Genomic DNA, 19,983 nt, shown 5'->3' with positions numbered 1-19,983 from the left:
ACCACAAGAAGATCATTAAATTGCTTAACTACACAAGTGATCCGTTCAATGCAAATATGCACATACTCTATACAAAATAAGAATGTGTAGCTACGCTACTTGACTTCAGACCAAGGTGTCTCGGGTTGAATCTCGGTAAAGACCATCCTGCAGGACGATAAGGTATCCATATCACCTACATTAGTTGGGGAAAAAAAAAGGCGGTTGGTCTTTGTGCTGGCCACGTGACACCCCCGTTAACCGTACCAATAAATACATACATTCCTATACAAGGCCCGCTGGCCTAAATTTGTCGAATCATTTGCTTAAGAAGCAGGCGGTGTCCAAATCTGGAGCTCGATACTCGGTTTGAGTTTTTTTTTTTATAAATATTTTTTTTTTTACTATTTTTTAAAATTTTACGTCGTATAGTGGAGGTAAGCCTATGGTCTTTAGAAAAAAAAATGTATTTGTTAATGTTTTTCTGGTTTATTTTTTAAATACAGACCTAGTTGAAACCAAGTAACCCAACACAGAACACACAACTGAGCCACTCACACGGTGATACACACCTCCAGTTACACCCATGTATTATGGTATAAAATAGAAATTTACATGAAATTTACTTTTCTAACTGAATCATAAATCAAATGTTTGACAAGATATAGAAGTAAGCGAATGTATAGTTATATGAATACAATGTACGTAAAAAAATAGCATTATCGATATTGGTTTATACATTCAAATGACCGACATAAATTTAAATCCAGAAAAAACATATGCAACAATATCACAGTCCAGTAACAAAGTGGTATGACGACAAAATGTCATCCTGTAACTAGCTAACACAGTAATGAAAAAGAATAAAGTCAAAAAAAGGATTTTGTAACTTAAAAAAAACAACCAGTATATAGATCTAGAAACAATTTGACATATATAAAATTGTCAGTGTATAATGATCACATGGAAGAGTCTGGACGGTCACGTGACATAAAAGAGCTTGTCCTTGCGATGAGATTTCCTTCTTTTAATAACAGATCAGGAAAAGACAACTCTAGTCTTAGTCATAGACCCCCCCCCCCCTTTTTTTTTCTTAATTATTGTTTCTTGCTGTCTTTTATTATATATATATATATATATATATATATATTTTGCAGATATACATTTTTCCCCCTTTTACTCCGATTATGTATTCATTGCTGTGCTATACCATTATCAATCTATTTGAACTTTATACTCACTTGTTAGCTTTTTTTGTGTGATTCGGGCAGGGTTCAAACTCGACACCTTCGTGGTGACAGTCTGAAACCTGTAACCTCGAGCACTACATCTTCAACTAAAGAGATACACTTAAGTAAACCAACAATACTCATATCACATACAAATGATAACAAAATGTATAGACTTCTTGCATAACTATATCAAAACGATATGCTAATGTATATGTGTGAACTTAGGTAACGGATTCAATCATCTAAGTTTTACAAAAGTTATTCACTCTTATTATGCAAATTGAAAGGGTCATGCCTATAATTACATTATGTTATTACATCATAATATTCTCACGCAACACACGATGGTGACAAATGTAATTATAAAAATGTATTCAAACAATCTCCTATGTACATAATACAGCCAGGTTCAACATCATTTCTATAGCGTGTAATGGACATATGGCGATCGAGTTTACAAATAGGTTAAATGTCATTGGTACTACATCCGGGTTAGTGTAAAATGTTCCTTTGCGTTATTAGAAGCTGGAACACTAGAGATAATCAGAGCGGTTAAGTAATTGCAAGATTATAATGTTTAATCAAGATATTGAGTTCTTCTTAGGTCACTAACAAATATTACTACGTTGTATTACAGCGGTTCTCAACCTTTTAAGCTCGGCGACCCCTTTTTACAACTCCCCACTCTTCCGCGACCCCTACCCACCCACATTTGCACAGCAATAGAAGAATTGACAAAAAACAATCCATTTATCGAAGGTCTAAGTGACCCCTGGCAAATCGTCAATCGACCCCCCAAGGGGTCGCGACCCACAGGTTGAGAACCCCTGTTGTATTAGGTAGAAAGCTCGTGCTAACTATTAGACATAATGGACCAATAGAAATGTTGTGTGACTTTTGACTTTAGTTACAATGTGTTGTCATTTTTTGTTTCTATTATTATGGAAAGCTAGAAAAGTTGGATAACTCTTGTCTGGGAGTCTTCAATAACGTGTTAAGTACAGAAGTTATCTGCGCTTGCTAGGAGACAATGGTGATGGTGGGGATGATGAGGATGGTGGTGATGTTAGGTTGTTGTTGTCGTGGTGGTGGTCCCCGCCTGTCGGAGTCTCTTGATGTATTCGGAGCCCCACTCCCGCAGCAAGTTCTGTGGATGGTTGATTTCATATCGAAATTAAAAAGTAATGATTACGAAACAATATAGAATGTAGGCCTAATGATTACACATTGAACTAAAATGTAATGATTATGCATCAATATAGAATGTAGGTATAATGATTACACATTGAACTAAAATGTAATGATTATGCATCAATATAGAATGTAGGTATAATGATTACATGATGAACTAAAATTTAATGATTATACATTGTAATAAAATGTAATGATTACACATTGAACTGAAATGTAATGATCACACATTGAACTAAAATGAAATGATTACATGTTGAACTAAAATGTAATGATTACACATTGCACTGAAATATAATGATTACACATTGAACTGAAATTTAATGATCACACATTCAACTAAGATGTAATGATTACACATTGAACTAAGATGTAATGATTTCACATTGAACTAAAATGTAATGATTTCCTATTGTAAAGCATTGAATGCACTATTACATAATCATTCAAGCATGGGCGTAGCCAGGATTTTTTTTCGGGGGGGGGGGTTTGGGGGGGGGATTTTTTTCTCCCCTCCCCCCCCCCCCCCCGAGGAAAAAAAATTATGTGTATTTATGTGTGTGTGTGTACATAATCTTTATTACATTCTGACCCTTCATTCTTTCGGAAGACATTTATTGTGCCCTAGAATAGATTCTTCCATGAGTTAGTGGAAAAATTGTAGATTCCCCGCCATTACTAGCAAGGGAGTCTGGGGGAGCGCTAGGAGCTCCCCCATCGCGGGGCGAAGCCCCGCCGCCAAGCACTATTTCTGGTATTGAAAGCCAACAAAATGCATATTCTAAGGTATCTACTCTGCATTTTCCTGCTATTAAAAAGTTTTATTTCAAAAACCTAATGTGCTATTCTTACTGATTTACACCCTCCCGCGCCGTTCGGAGCATTTGCTGTTAAGCTGTTTCCATAAAATTGTAGATTCCCCGCCATTACTAGCAAGGGAGTCTGGGGGAGCGCTTGGAGCTCCCCAATCGCGGGGCGAAGCCCCGCCGCCAAGCACTATTTCTGGTATTGAAAGCCAACAAAATGCATATTCTGAGGTATCTACTCTGCATTTTCCTGCTATTAAAAAGTTTTATTTCAAAACCTAATGTGCTATTCTTACTGACTTAGATCCTCCCGCGCCGTTCGGAGCATTTGACGTCAAGCTGTTTCCATAAAAATCTGTCACTGGTAATGTCTGAAGCCTCATGAATGAGTGGCGTCTGACCCTTTATTATTTCTACTCTAAAATAGGTATTTTCTGGAGTTAGTGAAAAAATTGTAAACTCCCCGTGCTTGATAGCAAGGGGGTCTGGGGAGCGCCGGAAGCTCCCCGAGCGCGGGGCATCTTATCCAGCTATTTCAAAAAACCTAATCTGCTATTCTTACTGACTTAGACCCTCCCGCGCCGTTCGGCGGATTTGGCGGCAAGATGTTTCCACAAAAATCTGTCACTGGCAATGTCTGAAGCCTCTTCCCACCTGCTCTGAAGACCTCCATGAAAGTGTGGCGCTAAATTGTACTGGGATATCATTGCAACTCTTCTTATGCGCAATTTATTTTGTCGGAGAACATGTCCAGCAAACCTCATGCGTCGCTCTCGCACAATCTTACTAAGAGGTCGACTCCCAGTTCGGCATAGGATTTCCTTGATTTAGACCCTATCTCTATAACTGACTCCTAAAATCTGTCTTAGCCATCTTTGTTGAGCCACATTTAGTGTTTTTCAATTTCGGCAGATGACTATTCACTGCAGTTTATTAATGGAGCCCAGCCACTGGTAAAAATGTGTAACCTCTCTGGAATACGCTCTTGGAATTAAGTGACTGTAGTTTGCTTTAGATTTTATATCGAAAAGAGAAGTTTTATCGTCAAAATCATCTGTTTGGGGTTTTCCACCTCAAAATGCTCTTTAGGGGGATCTTAAACTCATAACCATCTGGAGGGGGTATAAACTTTAAAAAAAAAAGCCTTCTGTAGAAGAGGGGTTTAAACTCAAAACCCCCGATTGGATTGGCTACGCTCAAATAATTTTAGTGTGTAATTTGCTTTTTTTTTTATATTGAAGAGGTATTTTTAGCATCAAACCCCTCTGAATGGGGGTTTAAACTCAAAACCCCTTTTGGCAACGCTCATAACATTTTGAGTGCGTAATTTGCTTTTTTTTTCTTACACTGAAGATGTATTTTTTATCCTCAAACTCGAACCCCTCTAGTAGGTTTTTTTTTAACTCGAACCCCCCTGGTAGGGGGTTTTAAACTCGAAACCCCTTTGGTTGTGCTGGGGCAAGTGATGGTTTAGTATTAAAATCTCAACTAAAATAAACAAAAACAAAGCAAAAAATCAGTCACTAAATTCCGACTCCCCCCTTCGGGGGGGGGGGGGGGGGATTTCATTTCGGGGGGGGGGGGTTGAACCCCAAACCCCCCCCCCCTGGCTACGCCCATGCATTCAAGTCAGTATGGCAACCACAGACCGACACGACGGTCAGGATTCAAGTCCAGCCAACCGTCAACCTCCTTGCCTTGATGATATTTTTAGAAACAAGGAGACTAAAGTCCCCTTAACAGTGACCACTGAGGAATTTTTGATGATGTGGCAATTCCGCAGCCAATTCTGACCTCAGACTAGTAACACGAATATATACTGATAGGTAAAATTGAATTACACCACCTTCGGTATACATATAAATACATATATTATATCTTATATATAGCGCTACTTTCATGCTTATAGCATGCTCAGAGCGCTTTTGGTCCAATCTCATTTGTGGACCAGTGGGGGGTATCTAGGAGTTGGTTTTCCGTGCTGCCTTTAGGCGCTTAATAAACACAACTCTGCCCAAGTCGGGTGTCGAACCTTGAGGCCCCCTCTAGGTAGCCAAGCCAAGTTCAAGCCTCTCGACCACGCTTCCCAAATAACAACAGCCACCTAATCTCTTAGAATCTCTAAGAAGCTCAGATTTTCACATTTTCTTTGTTTTTCTCTTTCAGTTTTCCTAATTTTGTGGGATAAGTGGTACGGCCATGTCTAGGATGGTTGCGGATTTTTTGTTTTTGTTGATAAACAGTAAATCTGGCCGATTGATATCCCCCGTTTTGTCTCTCACAATAGGTGTGTCCGAGTAGAATAGGTTGACTCGAGAACTTTCTGTGGAGAGCTTCCTGTGGCGAGTATTTGTGGTATGGAGGTGTGCCTATCTTAATCAGATGATGAGTCAAGGCCAGGTGTTGGTGTATTAATTTTGCAAATTGGTTATGGCGACCCAGGTAGGCAGATTCTGATAAACCTGGACATCCTGCCATTGACTCACCCGCATTTCCACTCTTCCTTCATTAGTCAACTTCATTAAGTTTTAGAATATTCTTTTCATAATTTTTTGTCCTAATTACGCGGTTCTCTATTATTATTTTTATTTTTAATTTTTCAAAAATTGTAACAAATCAGCTCCAAATGTTCCAGGGACCTTAAGTCTGATTGTCAAGAGTTCGAGTATTAAAACAAAAAAGTGTTATTGAGCCCTACCTCACAGTACTCGTAGGTCCGCCTTAGTCTCAGATGTATCGGCCTCATCTCTTCGTCAGCAAACACGTACCTGGCCACCTCACCGGGCATGGGCTACGGAGGTAGAAACACAAGGTCATATCATGGGCGCGTATCAAGGTGGGAATAAGGTGTCAAACAAAATGGTAAATGTGGGCCATAAAATAAATGTGTTTTCAAAAACGTGGAGGGCTCAAGGATGAGAAGAGAATTAACTGAATGTGATGGAAACCAAATTGAGTTATCTTTTATGTACCGTTAGTTTGGGACCCCTCAACTCAAGAAAACATTAAGAAAAATGGAACAGACACAAAATAGAGCAGTGAGATTCATAACAAACGAATATTCACATTTGACTAGAGTAACACCTTTAGTAAAATCACTGAATCTAGAAAGCCTTCAGTAGAGAAGACTCAAAAGTAAAGTAACAATTATATGTAAAAAATTGAACCATAATCTTTAAATAAAAAAAAATAATCTAATAATACTCTGAAAGACACAAAGATAAAGGCACATTTATCGTTCCAAATTTGTACAAATGCTCTTTCTTCTTTAGTGCTATTAGAGCATGGAATGGGTTGCCTGAGTCAGCCAAGAAAATCAATGACTTGGCAGAATTTAAGTCATTGGTTAACATGCATGAATAGATTGACCTAGAAACACGATGAAGTAACGTCTGCACTTCATAAGCTAAGATAAGATAAGATAGATCCTATGATGTTAAGAAACAGGTGTATGCACCATTACATCAATAAAAAGGCATTGCAATCCAGGTACTAGCTTTTATACTTAATGGTTTCATAACACTCAGTTCCCTTACGATTTCTTACATGTAATACATGATATAAAATAAACTTTAAAAAAAAAAAGCTTTTATATAGCGCAACTTTCAGTTTCACGCTTATAGCGTGCTCAGGGCGCAGTGGTCAGTCTTACTTGTTGACCAGTGGGGGAGGGAGCATCTGGGAAGTTTTCCGCGCTGCCTTTACGCGCTCAAGTCGGGTCCGGGCCTAGAGCCCCCCTAGACAAGAAGTCAAGCCAAGCCCGGGCGTACTTAGCTTTTCGGCCAGACGTCCCATTACATTAAAAACTTTTTTTTTTTCAATAGATCCTATGGGGTTAGGGCTCGGGGGGAAGGATCACTTTCTCATTCATGCTACTCCATTAGTTACAAAACAGATGCCCATTGAAAATAGGTCAAGGCTTCCGGTATATTAACTACTCCTATTAGATCTACATATCTAAATCCTAAAGTGATAAATTGATCTGTCAGGGAGAGGTATGGCGAGAATGAATGTTAGTTTAATATTTTGGTGTGATTGTTATATCCCCTTGTTATGAATGCGAAGTGTTGCACGTGTTGTGAACTGAGTGATTAAGTCTTCGTTGAATGTGCGAGAGAATGTGTTAAGTCAGTAAGATCTGGCTCCCGGTCCAGGAAGGTTGGACGTTTACTTCCTGGACTGGTGTTTTGTGTATTACAATTTCATAAGAGTGATATAATTGTGTGCTTTATTAAGTATTTAAGTATTATCGATATTCATGAATATAAGGAGTTAGAGTTGATGTATATTAAGTGTTCGTATTTGAGTTAAGCAAGTATTGATGAATGATAATTGAGTAACCAAGAAAGTACCAAGCAAGTATTATTTAGTATTCAAGAAACCCCTAGTGAGCCAAGTTTAGAAACACAACAAGACAAGAGACAAGCAGAGCAGAGCAGCATATATATATATATATATATATATATATATATATATATATATATATATATAATTAAGAACCCCTGACATGATCCACAGATAAAAATGTAACCAATGCTGGTTTGTGTTGTCAAAATGGCCTCATAAATGCAATGAAAACAAGTAGCCTTTGACCCCCCACATTCCCAGCACCCCTACAGTACATGGCTGTAAGTTGATAGTTTCACATGAATACAAGAAGATGACTCTGAAAACACGGACAAAGTCCACTCGACTTACCAGCATCGGCGACTCTCTCCTGACGGACACACGGCGTACAAGGAACAGCAAACAACTGGCCAGTATCTTCAGGTTACGTTCCGCTGTGTCGCTCAGCGTCTCGTTGGACAGACCATAGTCCACTGGTTTCATCAGAAGCTGTAAGAGAGGACATTAATCTAGGTGTTTACTCGCGCATTGGATGCATGAGTGAATACGTACTAAAGATGCATTATGGGAAAACAAAATGAAACGAAAAGTCTAAAGTATAGTTGAGAGCAGGGGATGGCTGCCTGGTCGCGCGTATACGTGCTTGACTGTCGTTCGGTTGCCTCGATGGTTCCGGGTTCATACCCTGCCCGCTGCTATCCCACGTCGTCCTGCGGGAGGTTTGAACTAGGAAGTAAATTATCTTCAACTCGGAAGGAACAACCGAAACATGTCAATCATTTTACGAACAAAACAATAATGTTCCAGGGCTGCCTGGTCGTGTGTTAAGCGAACTGGACTGTCAATCGGATGGTCTTGATGGTCCAAGGTTGATACCCTGACCGTTGCCATCCCTCGTCGTCCGGAGGGAGGTTTGGGCTAGGATGACATTATCTTCAAAATCTGAAGCAACATCCGAAAGATGTACAAACTTTTACAAACATTTACAGACATTTACCTCTGATTCTTAATACGTTTACTCACTAAGTCTTCCCTTCCTAAACAAACATTTGGAAACTTGGAAGAGTCGCTTACGAGAGATACACACAGACATTTGTCTGTTTCGCTAAACAAGAACTTAGTTTATTAAAAAGCGACTTTATTGAAGATAGTCAGCTTTCTTTGTTCACACTGGATACAGCAAATACTGATTGGGGGGGGGGGGGGAGGAAGGCGTCACCCTAGGGAGGACTTTCTGATAAGGAGGGGGGGGGGGGGGCGACGTCCTGACAACCTGGGAGGGGGGGGAACGAGAAAACATCCCTCCTGGAAATAGAATTAGAGATGCAACAGAGTCTCATCCTTTCAACAAGATCTCTGGGGTGAGATGCAACAGAGTCCCCTCTCGAGAAAACGGTTTAAATCTTATAATGTCCAGATTGGAAGATGAAACGACGATTCTTAGGTAAAACATTTTAATTTTCAAACCATTGGTAATAATGCCGTTTTACTGATATTCATATTGATAACTACAATAAAAATTTAATTTTTTAGTGTGCCGCCCCCCCCCCCCCACTCCCTCATGTAAAGTCGAAGCGCCTCCCCGAACTAGTAGATTTAATAAAACAACACTTAATGTAAAAGATTTTAAGGGGAGACAACAATTAAAATATTAGTGAAACTTTTTAATATGTATTACATTATAACTATGATACACAATGATCACTTTATACTTTAATGCTATGTGTATTGTGCAAGTAAGATACAAAAGAGACTTTTAGTGTTTGTACAAATGGAAGGCAAAAATGAAAACAGCACAATATCATAGATATAAGTAAAACCTTAACAAAGTTGACATTGGACGGTAATATATTTTGAAAAATTTACACAATTTTTAAATGATAGATAGTTATGTGAATTCTTACTTAAAAAGAAAAAATCGTCAGTATTACACATTTAAAAAATTTTAAATTAAAAAAAAAAAAGACACCTTCAAGAAATATAGATTTCTGGGGTCGGGAATAGACGCTATTAATTTTGTGTGGTCTGTCTATTCGTCCCGTTTAGATCTCGTAAACTAGAAAAGATATTTTAGAACATTCGAAGTTATGATGCAACGGCTACCTTTTCTTTACTGAAAGCGAAAATTTTAATTTTTTAAATCAACTATGCCAGCAGCTTTTTCATCAAAATACACCATTTTTACAACAATTCACTACTAATAGTATCAATTACGGAAGCCATTTAGTAAAGGAGTTTACCATTTACCATATTTCCAACACATTTATGCAAACGGTTTTAGATTTTTGTAAAAAAAAATAAAAAATTTTTTTCACAATTGTATTGCTAAGTTAAGTAAGTTATGTCATACTATTTACTACATTAAAAAAAATGTTTACTTTTATTTTTAAAGAGAAAAAATATATTTAGTAGGCCTATAAGTGGATCAAAATTTAAAACAACAATTAATTAGTAGTTTTCCATATTATCGCGTGAACTGTAGCACTAGTGAAACGTTGAACTAAAGCAGCGGTTCTCAACCTTTTAAGCTCGGCGACCCTTTTTTACAATCCCCCACTCTGACACGACCCCCCCCCCACATACAGCAATAGAAGAATAGACAATAACAATCCATATTTTCGATGGTCTTAGGCGACCCCTGGCAAATGGTCAATCGACCCCCAAGGGGGTCGCGACACACAGGTTGAGAACCCCTGAACTAAAGGAAGGGAGAATTTTTTTTTTTTTTACGGAAATGTTTTTTTTGAGGCTTTGAATAAGAGATTGTGACCCTTTACAGAGCAATACTATCAATTAGATAATCATTATATGACATCAGTTAGGCTAGGTACTACTTCACTTTCACGTATCTCTTGGTCTGCTGGACCGTTGGGGCACCACACAAGATCTTTCAACCTTCTTTCTCCATTCTTCTCTGTCATTTGCCTTTGATAGAATTTCATTCTAATATTCTTTCTGAAAATATTGAAACCTGTCTTTTTATCTGCCTGGGTGGACCACTTCAGGGGGCCGATTTTGAGTTTGTGTTAGTTCAGCTATCCAAACGAATTCAGTGTCAGTTCCATAAGTCTTATTGAAGTTTTTTTAGGATTAGGGCCTTAACTCATGTTAACTCATTCGTCCCTAACAGTTTATCAACATTTGCACTCTTGCTGGTAACTATATTACGAGTTAACATGGGTTAATATGCAGGAAATCCTTGACTTACTGTTGTGATGAAGCTTCTGGATAGAAAAATGCCCACAAGAAGGATGAAAGCCTCCAGGTTGCCCACGTTGACTGTCCGTCCGTTGCCGTCAAACTCAAGCCGGTCCTGGAAGAGAAACACGAGTTAGACAGACAGGTATCGAGGTAGGAAGCCGAGGGGAGGCGAAGAGAGGAGCGACTACTTTCACCGTCCATATTACTAGTGCCGGATTTAAGTTAGTAGAAGCCCTGGCCAGTATTTCTGTGGACTCCTCTACCCTCTTTAGCCCTGAATATAATTGCACGTATTAAATTTTATAAATCTAGAAGCATGTCATAACTGTTGAAGAAAAAAATTGAATACTTGTTTCGATTATTGACACACACAACTATATTTATTGTTAGACAAATTTCCTTATGGATAATAAAGACTGTTATTATGTTATTATTATTATGATTAGATATTAATATTAATTATATATATATACATAATTAATTTTAATTGAAAAACAAAAACGACAAACAATTAACACATTATTTTTGTTTGTTTTGTTGCTGATGAAGCCCTTTGTTTTACTTGGTCCGGCAGTATTTTCTATTCTTTTTAGCCCCATTTAAATTGTGCTCCCGAGTAAATAATTTCTTTGATTCGGCCTTTGCAAGTTCCTCTTTCATTTTATATAAAAAAAGATCTCGTAGTAGTTAGAAAAGTTCCCTAACGAGAATTGTTGAAATGTTTTATACTTGCCAGTTCTATCTGCCAAAAGTAGCCGTCGGGAAATCTTTTCCCGCTCTTGATCATTTCAAAAACTGCCGCCTTTTTGTGTGTCCCCAGCACTCCAGTCTTTGGCTGTTTGGGAGGAAGTGGAAACGTGACGATGATAGCTACACAACTGAATCTTACTTGGTTTAATTAATGAGGTTAATGAGGTGATACATCCATAATGAGACAACAACGGAAGTCACTTACTGCAGTGTTTCCCAAAGTGGGGTACGCGTACCCCCCAGGGGTACGGGAAGACTTATCTTATATGATACAGACGTTACTTAAAAAAAGAAGATGATTACGTCCTACGCGTCATGCATTTAGTTATGCATATTAACCAATGACCTAAATTCTGCCAAGTCACTGGTTTTCCTGGCTGGCTCAGGCAACCCATTCCATGCTCTAATAGCGCTAGGGAAGAAAAAGCATTTGTACAAATTTGTCCTAGCATATGGGACGAGGAATGTGCCTTTATCTTTGTGTCTTTATGAGTATTTTATGAAATGTTGTTTTTGTATTTGAAGATTATGGTTCAGTGTTTTATTTGGACTTTGGAGGGGGTACGCGTTGCACCTCATTGACTATGCTGATTTTTTAAAAAATACCCCTTTATTATGTTCTGTTAATATATTAAAGTGTGGTGGGGGGAGGGGTACTCAGCATTACATAAATGATAAAAGGGGTACACATAGGTCAAAAGTTTGGGAAACACTGTCTTACTGGAACGAGACACTTTTTTAGCCACGAGGTTAGGCTTTAAGTTTCAGTTTAACCTCCTTCAGTCCTAACTTACGTTTAACTAATTATAGATAGAAATACGTTAAATTAAGGGGACGTAACCTCTCCGTTAGGTATTATATTAACCTTGCCGGGTATGTCTTTAATGAAATGTTCGTTATCCGCCTGGGAATAGCGGCTTAGTCTGTGGTAGATGTGACTACAGAGTTTAGTCACATTAAGTATTGCATTCCTTAATCTTAGGGGAAAAAGACAATGTTTTAAAGTTCCTTATTTTCTATAGTTTTCAATCCGAGACCTATCATTAGAGTTGGTCTGACTGCAGACCTGTGACGTAGTTACGAGTGGTCAGCTCGTAGCCACGTCACAGGTCTGCAGTCAAGTCTACCATTCCCCATGATGCTGAGGAGGAAAATTGTAGTCAAATGGATTGAATTTTCATTCGTTTGGACCAATAAAATTATCTTATCTTAGCATAGGAGTAGCTAGGTTTGGGAGGGGGGGGGAATTAGAAAATCCTCCCGGGCCTCGCATAAATGGGGCCTCCAAATGATTGTTTTTTTACATTAAATATTAAATATTACTCAAAATGCAGGGACCTCCAAAGAGGTCAAGCCCCGCGGGCCCCTAAATGATGGCAAATTCCTAGCTACTCCATTGTATCTCAGTCCTATCTTAAAAATTGTTTATGCAAGTCACTTTTCAAATGTATTGATCACAGATCGTGCTGTTTGACCTTAACATAGGTTTATTTATTTTATTATGTTCTCTAATAAAGAAAAAACTGTTAAACTCGTTTTACAATTTACAACCATTCCTTAAGTCAACACACTAACCACTGGACTAAAAACTTGCTATTGTATTTGACATAAACCCCTGGACAAAACATTAACCACTGGACTATCACAACGAGCACTAGACTTAACACTGAAATATCAAACTGGACTATACACTAACCACTGGAATAACACACTGACCATAATCTCCGTCATATGGTAGATCAAGTTCTCGATGACGTATTGCAGGATCTGAATCAGCTGACCCCTGGGGTCATCTCGACCACCACCACCACCACCACCACCACCTCTGCCCCTACCACGACCTCTGGGCCCGTCCTGCGCTGGTCCTGGAGCGTAGAGGAGCTGGCTCAAATCCTGGGCACCAGGGCCGATGATGTCCTGCATGACCGGGTAGATGTTTCCACTTGGCTGTGGACAGACGGTGACAAAACATGACAGCTAGCTCTACAGTTGTTGGTGGAGTTTACGTTAGTTTCGCATCTTTCATAATACACACTTTTTTGTTATACAAAACCTATATCCACTCACTGTATCTTTCAGGTACACATTTTGTAACTCATTATTTCCTTTACTTCCCCACTCTCGGATCAAGCTGAAACTTTGCACAATTATTTATTAATTAGTATAATAAGTACCGATTTATTAACTCTTTCTCTCCGTAATTATTTTACTCGTTTCGATATTATTATTCGTTCTGTATTTCACTATCCTGTTATGATTTAACTTCAATAACTTTTTTGTTTGTTATCAGAAAATGTTATATTTGGTATTGAATTACAGGAGAAACCATGCTCTTTTTACATAACACAAATTAAAGTTTATAAATCCAAAAATCAATTTAGTATATTAGGGGTCAAATCAACGTTGGCATGGTCGATTAGGAGAGAAAGAGTTAATAATGTTTTATAAAGAAAAGGTAGGTAAATCTTGCAGCACTTAGATATACGGCAGTAATTGTACGGTTCTTCCCCTTACAATTTTCTTTAATAATTTTTTTTTTCATTTTGCTATTTTTTTCTTTCAAATTAATATGATAATCAATTATTTTAAAAAATGTCACAATTCCTTTAATGCAGGAGTATAAGCCTTTAGAAGACGTCACAGAGAAGTTAATGGTTCAAGGGAGAGGGCTGGGGAGGAACGATGTGCAGTAAAACAGGGGCGTCCATCTGTATTGGAACTCTTGTGTCCCTCATTAAAAGATATCTCGGCTTCCTACAACAACTGTCCACCAAGAAAAGTGACCGATTCTTTCACTTCTCACCCAAACACGCGAGTCTCTTGTTGTGGACTTAGGCTGTAAATCTACTTGCATGTAGGTGTATGTATACTACATTTATATCCAAATGACAAAAAAAAAATAAAAATAAAAATATAAGCTCATAATTAATTTTCTAAACACCATAAACTTCAGTTGTTATTTTAAAACATTTATAGATAATCATTTTCAGTATAGCAATATTTAAAATACATTCTTTGAAAATAAGATGTTACACGATTTTCGATTCTGCCTTCCATTCACTCAATGGGCCTCATTCACCAATCGTAAACAAACAACATTTAGTCACGTGATTATATTGATAAAACAACGGGAAAAAAAACTGTCACTTGATAGCCATTATGTATTAAAAATTAGATCGTAATTTGTCTAGAAGAGATAGAGAAACACGTGGCTAAATGTTGTTTGTTTACGATTGGTGAATGAGGCCCATTGTACTTGACGTCTCCACTTTGTATTCACACTTCTTTCCTCTTCCGGTCTAAGCCACGCCCATTCAGTCTAAAAATACACTCACCACCGATCTATGGACTCACACTGATTCCTATATTGTATTATTTCCCGCTTGTTTAAACTTACGTTCAGATAAATTCTATGCAAGGCAGCTACTATCTCTTTGAGTATAATACCGAACAGGAAAACACTGCTGGGTCTGGCACCTCCTTTCTGTGAAACAAAAACCAGTACAAAACATTTTGTTAGTGTGAGCTTTCTACTATCTTATCTTATCTTATAGCATACAGACGCTACTTAAAAAAAAAGATTTAAAAAAGATGATTACGTCCTAAGCGTCATGCATCTAATCATGCAATGACATAAATTTTGCCAAGTCACTGGTTTTCCTTGCTAGCTCAGGCAACCCATTCCATGCTCTAATAGCGCTAGGGAAGAAGGAGTATTTGTACAAATTTGTCCTAGCATATGGAACGAGGAATGTGCTTTTATCTTATTGTTTTTCTGAGTATTATATTAGCTTTTGTTTTTCTTTGTATTTGAATATTACGGTTCAGTGTTTTATGTACAATTGCAACATTACTTACGTGTAACTCTCAAAACATGTTTAGTGTGAGCTTTATACTATAACCCTAAAAAATAAGTATAGTGGTATAGATAGTATGAATATTGTGACTGATTGTTATTGAAGGTCGTTGACTTGTAGCACCAATACTGCTGGTAGACAACTTATCCTCTGTAAGTGTATTATATTTTAACTTGTAAAATATGAAGTAAGTTGAATCATTTCTTTGGTGAACAAAACTAAACTTTTATTGCAATATAGACTAGGGGTGCACCGGATAGTCGCTCCGGCTCCGGCTTCTGCCGAATATTCGGGCATTTTCTTTACTATTCGGCAATATTCAGCTCCGGCCGAATATCAAAAAGTACTATCCGGTGCACCCCTAATATAGACACATTCAAGTTGAGATGAAATAGATAAATGTAGTAGACTTTAGGAACAATATAAAGTAGTATTTTGAACAAAGTCTAGCTCCCTACAAAAACACGTCTTTTCACTCTGGCAATCTGGAGTCGTCTGTCCTACCGAAGAGCGCTGACGACAATACCGCTTATCCTGCATTATTCACAACCAAAACCCCTAACCTCTTCCCACCTTCACCATAGAAACACACACACACACACTCCATAACCCTGATCATGTTAAGTAGCGCAGAGTTTACAAAAGCATCATACGCATTTACACACACAAATATGCATGCTTAGATATATATAATATATACACATATTTATATACTGATTGTTTAATTTTTTGTTTCTATATCATTACATTGTGGTAAACTTGTAGAGTTACTTGTAGAGTACACAAAGGAAAAACAAAACAAAACACACACACACTTCATCAATGTAATCTAGTTTCAATAAGCTTACGTAATTATTAAAGAGGGGAATTTAAAGTAATTACCGATACCTCGAAAAAAGTCCAGTAGGGAATCGGGCGCTGATAGCGCCATTATCACGATAAGTCGTTGGAAAAGATTTTATCCAGCGACTAGGGCGTGGACCGGGAGTTCTTCACCCCAAAGTCAAGTCTTTGAGTTCCACTTCTGGGTTTTGTCGTACCATATAACTGGCGCAATACGCCTCGGTCCTTGAACCGCTCGCTATAAGCAGCAAAAGGCAGCGCTAACCACTTGCGCTTTGCCTCATATTCCGATATAGAATACTTTAATTTTAGTTATTTTAGGTGTAATCCCTTACCCACCCCCTCCCAAACCAAAGACTATGAGCACCGCTTTTTGCACCTATTGCTCTGAAATTAGATGAAAGAAAAAAAAAAGTATGACACTTACATTATCCGTCCTGACAACTGAAATAAAAACAACAACAAACATATCAACATTTTTTTTAAATTAATGATTCTATCAATTTTTTTTTTAACATTGGGTTTTTATTTCCAATTAAGGCAAAAGATTTACTTAAAAATACAAATATTAACAAAGTTACCCCAACAAATGAAATTGTTTCATTTTTGTACAGTTTTGAAACTAAAGTTTAATTCGCGATGAGCCTCCGGTCATTTTTATTGATAAGAATTAGACGAAGCTCTAAATGAGAAGCACCACTAAATATTGGTTGTGACTAGATTCTCGATCTAATTAGTGGTCGAAAGTAGTGTCCCTGCTTAAATACATTAATTTTTTTTCTTTCTTTAACCATTTTTGTAATTTCACGAACATTTTAAAAATGATTAAAGAATATTGAAAAGTGAATAAATAGAGTTAATACACACATAATGATGTAAAAACGAGAAGTAGTCCAAAGCCGGCGCTAGGAGGGGGAGGGAAAGGCGATCTCAAGATATCTCTTAAAAGCCCGCGACTGAATGGGTCACCCATCTACAAATTGTTGAACCTTATTATGTATTTTGTAGGTCCAAGGACTCGAACTCCCATGCGCTGGCTCTGGATATGACATTGAAGTTAGACACGAAGGAAGCTGTGAGTACTGTGTGCTACATGGGATCACACTGTGTAAGTACAAGTTAGTTATAATAGTCATAACGTCTACGTCAAAATGTCTGCAATGTAGGTCAAATTTTAATCACCTAATGACAGAGAAAAGGTGACAATCAGCATGCATAAAAATCTATTTCCTTGGTGAACGACTAGAAGAAATAGATTCGACTAAACGAAAGTAAAGCATGACATTGTGACTATATGACTTTATAGTGATTTCAGACTATTCTTCAAGATGGACACCAACAGTAGGAAGAATGAAATCACGGGTTAGGTCTACATGGAGGGCAGGCGTAAAGGAAGAGTCCTGGATCGGAGATGTTTAACAGACCAGAAGAAGTGTCAGTGAGACATGTGGACAAAATGTCAAGGAAATATCATTAAAGGATAGATTGATGAGCACATTGGCTTAGGGAAAATCCACAGATAATGACACACTGTGATAGAAAAGTTAAAAACTTGTGACAGACTTGTGGAAGTCTAGTGACAGCTTTGTGACAGACTAATGACATACTAGTGACAGGCTTGCGAAAGACTAGTGACATGCTTGTAAAAGACTAGTGACATGCTTGTAAAAGACTAGTGACATGATTGTGAAAGACTTGTGATATGCTTGTAAAAGACTAGAGACAGGCTTGTGAAAGACTAGTGACAGGCTTGTGAAAGACTAGTGACATGCTTGTGAAAGACTAGTGACATGCTTCTACAAGACTAGTGACATGCTTGTAAAAGACTAGAGACAGGCTTGTGAAAGACTAGTGACAGGCTTGTGAAAGACTAGTGACAGACTTGTGAAAGACTAGTGACATGCTTGTAAAAGACTAGTGACATGCTTGTAAAAGACTAGTGACATGCTTATAAAAGACTAGTGACATGCTTGTAAAAGACTAGTGACAGACTTGTGAAAGACTAGTGACATGCTTGTGAAAGACTAGTGACAGGGTTGTGAAAGACTAGTAACAGGCTTGTGAAAGACTAGTGACAGGCTTGTGAAAGACTAGTGACAGGCTTGTGAAAGACTAGTGACAGGCTTGTGAAAGACTAGTGACAGGCTTGTGAAAGACTAGTGACATACTAGTGACATGCTTGTGAAAGACTAGTGACATACTAGTGACATGCTTGTGAAAGACTAGTGACATGCTTGTCAAAGACATGAGACATGCTTGTGAAAGACTTGAGACATGCTTGTGAAAGACTAGAGACATACTAGTGACAGACTTGAGACATACTAGCGACAGACTTGTGAAAGACTAGTGATAGACTAGTGATAGAGAAAGCTAATGAGAGAGAGAGAGAGGGAGAGAGAGAGAGAGAGAGAGAGAGGGGAGGTATAAATTAATAAAGAGGGAGGGAGCGCAGTTAAAAAGTTGAGACAGACAGACAGAGATACGGAGATAAATGAAAAGATAAGAAATTGAGTGAGTGACAGAGAGAAAGGAGAAGATAAGAGAAGAGAGAAAGAGGAGAAAAAGAGAAGTAGAGAGAAAGGAGGATAAGAGAGACGGCCAGAAGAGAAAAAAAAACCTTTAAGAGCAGTAGTTATTTAGAAAGCAAAGTCCCATTAGTCGCAAATCGCACAAATCTCGCAAGAAATAGAACAACACAATAATATAACATAATATTAATTATAAATATGCGTGCACAAATCATCACACTATACTTGTGCAGAGATATGAATAGGATACTACAGTGTATATAATAGAGTAAAATTCACTCTGTTAGACCACTCAATACGAAATCATAACCTATATACCAAGCCATTATATATGTAAAGTGCCCTGTTAATTCGCAACGCCAAAGAGTTCACGATGATGCTATAATCATATATCGTGGTATATGTTTCAATTACATGTATATATGTTACGCTAACCTACCTGGTGTCCTGTAAGAGTAAGAATCTGCAATTAGCCGGACATATAATTTTAAACACATCATTTAAAAAAGAAATCGTTTTATCACAGATATGAGCGTACTGGTTTGGTACACGTCACAGAATCAGTTTTTTTCAACTTAACTCTTTCTCTCCTAATCGACGATACCATTGTTGATTTTGACCTCATTAAATTAAATTAATGTTTACTTTTTTAAACTTGACTTTGAATTCTATAAAAAGAACATGCATTTCCCTTTAATTCTAGACCAAATACAACAGTTTCTGATAACAAACAACAAAGCTATTGAAGCCCAATCATAACAGGGGAGTGAAATAGTAATGAGCAAAATGAAGAATTCCTTCCAAAACGTGGAAAAATAATTACGGAGAGAAAGAGTTAACGTAAGTCATCTTATTTAATTAATATCTCGAATGGAGCACGGTTCTACAAATTTGACCAGTCACTTATGGGCTAACAAACTGACCACTACTTCAGGTACATATAATGAAGGAGAATGCGGTTACCTGGTTGCGTGGTTTGCGCTCTGTATTATATAAGATAAGACAGTCGTCTCGATGGTCGCAAGTACTATATTGTTCTTACATATATTGATCAAATATTGAAATATATATATATTACTTTTCCCAACTAAAGTCAGGTAGCCATTTGAGTTGGGTGCACTCAGGGGCGTCCTAAAATTCCCGAAATTCAAAATCTGGGAAAAAAATCTTCACCGGGATTCAAACCCAGGACCTCAGGTTCGGAAGCCAAACGCTTAACCACTCGACCAACGCGCCGCTATACATATTT

The 19,983-nt window shown here is 37.8% G+C and overlaps 1 protein-coding gene across 4 annotated transcripts in view; it reads right to left on the bottom strand.

Annotated features, from left to right (window-relative positions):
* Positions 1–1,128: 1,128 nt before the first annotated feature.
* The window catches only part of LOC106052884 (uncharacterized), a 58,420-nt gene continuing 39,565 nt past the window's right edge, over positions 1,129–19,983 (bottom strand). For 3 of the 4 annotated variants that reach the window (XM_056045615.1, XM_056045616.1, XM_056045618.1), the window contains exons 11-19: positions 19,174–19,197; positions 16,634–16,650; positions 14,904–14,990; positions 13,223–13,453; positions 11,490–11,591; positions 10,764–10,868; positions 7,907–8,044; positions 5,907–5,999; positions 1,129–2,358 (exon numbers count right to left, since the gene is read on the bottom strand). In XM_056045615.1, the coding sequence (XP_055901590.1) occupies positions 2,278–2,358; positions 5,907–5,999; positions 7,907–8,044; positions 10,764–10,868; positions 11,490–11,591; positions 13,223–13,453; positions 14,904–14,990; positions 16,634–16,650; positions 19,174–19,197 (878 nt within the window). In that variant the 3' untranslated portion in view covers positions 1,129–2,277. The remainder of the gene's footprint in view (positions 2,359–5,906; positions 6,000–7,906; positions 8,045–10,763; positions 10,869–11,489; positions 11,592–13,222; positions 13,454–14,903; positions 14,991–16,633; positions 16,651–19,173; positions 19,198–19,983) is intronic. The other variant, XM_056045617.1, reaches the window with a different exon arrangement.

Source organism: Biomphalaria glabrata, chromosome 11 (genome assembly GCF_947242115.1).
Source record: "Biomphalaria glabrata chromosome 11, xgBioGlab47.1, whole genome shotgun sequence".
NCBI lineage: Eukaryota > Metazoa > Mollusca > Gastropoda > Planorbidae > Biomphalaria > Biomphalaria glabrata.
This window is presented reverse-complemented; position numbering and strand designations above follow the sequence as displayed.